Genomic DNA, 2,500 nt, shown 5'->3' with positions numbered 1-2,500 from the left:
TCCATGCATGTCTATCTTATTGTAAACACAACAAAATGAACTACAAAACATGAAACGCTTGAGGATTACAGTAGTTATCCAAACTATTATCGTTTTCTTTACCACAAATGACTACTTTCAAAGAAAACTATTTTTCTTGTTGAATAGTAAACTATAGTAAAAATGCCCCCCCCCCCTTTCTTTACACTTAGCCTACAGTGTAAATAAGTACACATGGAAATAAATAAATTACATTAATAGAGAAATGTGAGGAAAATGAGCATAAAATACGGGTATTTAAATGGTAAATAAAAACTAAAGTGCAGTATGTATAATGAAGGGACTTGAAACGTATTGCTTAAGTGAAATTAAGACGTTTTACTTAATTCTTAACAGTGAATAATCCTTCCACAAACACTAAGAAAATTCAAAATGATGGTTTCTCATTTGTAGATTGTTTTTTTTTATACATGTAAAATGAAATTAATATTAAAATTACTATATGTTTAGCCTAACTTAATGCTTTGGTTAAAATCTCAATTTCACATTTTAAATGCAATATATTGCTTAAATATTAAAGATAAAAATACTATTCATGACGCACAATATATTGAAATATCATGCATATAGTTATCTCCATTCGAGAAATGTACTACTCAATCTATCATTATCAGTTTTATAGTTACTAAAATGAATCTACCTAATTAACTTATTTCAAGTGTTTTTTTCACATAAAATAGGACTTTCTTTGGCGATAAGATAACGGCCATTAGCCAAAATATAAACCAGTTTCAAAGCAATATTTTGGACATGCAATACAGAATAAAATTTATTGCAAAATTAGCTTTCAATTGTTCAAAAATTTGTCAACTGTAACATCAACTGACTGATAATTAATGTATATAATAGGTTTGTATTCCTACATAAATTTAGGCTACACAAGTTACTCAAAACTTCGTCCATGAGTATACAAAACTGCCGGAAATTCTACTCTCTTATTAAAAGAATAGATTTAGGCCTTGACTCCGACTACATGGACGCTTTCCTCACAGCTACGGCCGTACCCAAACAGCTTCAGTTCGTCCAAAGTACCTTCTCGCTTCCAACAGTTTAAATCCGTGGCATTTGAGCATGGGAAAATACTTCCAAAACATCCTGTGTTTAGCTAGTTTACCTGAAGAAAGAAAGTGGGGATTTCAGAGTCTTTGTAAATATATATATATATATATATATATATATATATATATATATATATATATATATATATATATATATATATATATGAGTAGCTCTATATATGTATATATGAAAAGAATAAAAACTATGTCAACTCTATGGAAATTTCATAAACAAATCTGAACTGAGAAAATGGAGAAAATTATACATTATTTTATCATTCAAACCAAACTACATTGTTCAGACGCCTCCTATAACTTAGTTTCAAGTTAACCCTTTTACCCCCAGGCTATTTGGAACTTTCCAACCCTTAACCCCCAGGGGTTTTTCTTTTTTTCAAGCACATTTTGCAATATATATTTTTCAAATTTCTCTAACAGCCTTAATTTTCGTCATAGAGAGGTCGGGCGTGTGCGGACAGAGTGTCGAAAGACAGAGTGTCGAAGGACAGAGTGTCGAAGGATAAAGTGTCGAATGGACAAAATGTCGAACAGACAAAGTGTCGAACAGACAAAATGTCGAACAGACTATGTGTCGAACAGACAATGTGTCAAAATTATAAAAATGATAAAATATAAATGATAAAAAGAGAGAGAATACAGTATCCATTTAACTAACGACCTAATTAACCTTTAACTATATAATAATGTTTACATTGGTATATCCTTACATATAACTACTGTATATAAAAATGATAAAATATAAATGATAAAAAGAGAAAGAATACAGTATCCATTTAACTAACGACCTAATCAACCTTTAACTATATAATAATGTTTACATTGGTATATCCTTACATATAACTATATAACAATGTTTACAATGATATATCCTTGCATATAACAATTCTTACATTGTTATATTCTTACATGCATATTCTAGAGAGAGATAGAGAGAATATATATACGGTATTCAGTCTGTTAGAGATTTCTCACCAGTTAACTTCCTTCGAGATTCAAGTTTCAGTTTAAATTTCCATTCTACCTAACCTATAGTAATGGAAATAATCAAGACTCAAATGGGTGGAAAGAAACTGCTACATGAAGGCTATGCATACATGATAGATAAAGTGGTTAACGAAAGAATATATTGGAAATGTGAAAAACGAAACTATTGTAACGGCAGAGCAATAACTCAAGGTGAAACAATTTCCAAAACTACTGAGCATTCACACCATTTTATTTTTTCAAAAGCGCTGAATGACCTTGTAATCCCAGTGCTTGGCGTAAGCCTAAATTGTATTTTCATATTTTATGTCTTCTCATAAATAAATTTTTATTGCTTATATTGATGTATGATGTATATTTATGATCCTATATCCATTTTATTTTTCCAAAAGCGCTGA

The 2,500-nt window shown here is 29.8% G+C and overlaps 1 protein-coding gene across 1 annotated transcript in view; it reads right to left on the bottom strand.

The window, feature by feature from the left end:
- Window positions 1-2,500, bottom strand: part of LOC137633845 (uncharacterized) — a 10,181-nt gene that overhangs the window by 160 nt on the left and 7,521 nt on the right. Inside the window, exon 8 of the mRNA XM_068366085.1 lies at window positions 1-1,153. This exon is cut by the window's left edge and continues 160 nt beyond it. Within this exon, the coding sequence (XP_068222186.1) occupies window positions 1,032-1,153 (122 nt within the window). The 3' untranslated portion in view covers window positions 1-1,031. The remainder of the gene's footprint in view (window positions 1,154-2,500) is intronic.

This window comes from Palaemon carinicauda, chromosome 43 (assembly GCF_036898095.1).
Source record: "Palaemon carinicauda isolate YSFRI2023 chromosome 43, ASM3689809v2, whole genome shotgun sequence".
NCBI classification, from domain to species: Eukaryota; Metazoa; Arthropoda; class Malacostraca; order Decapoda; family Palaemonidae; genus Palaemon; species Palaemon carinicauda.
The sequence above is the reverse complement of the archived record's forward strand: the minus strand, read 5'-3'. Positions and strand labels throughout refer to the sequence as shown.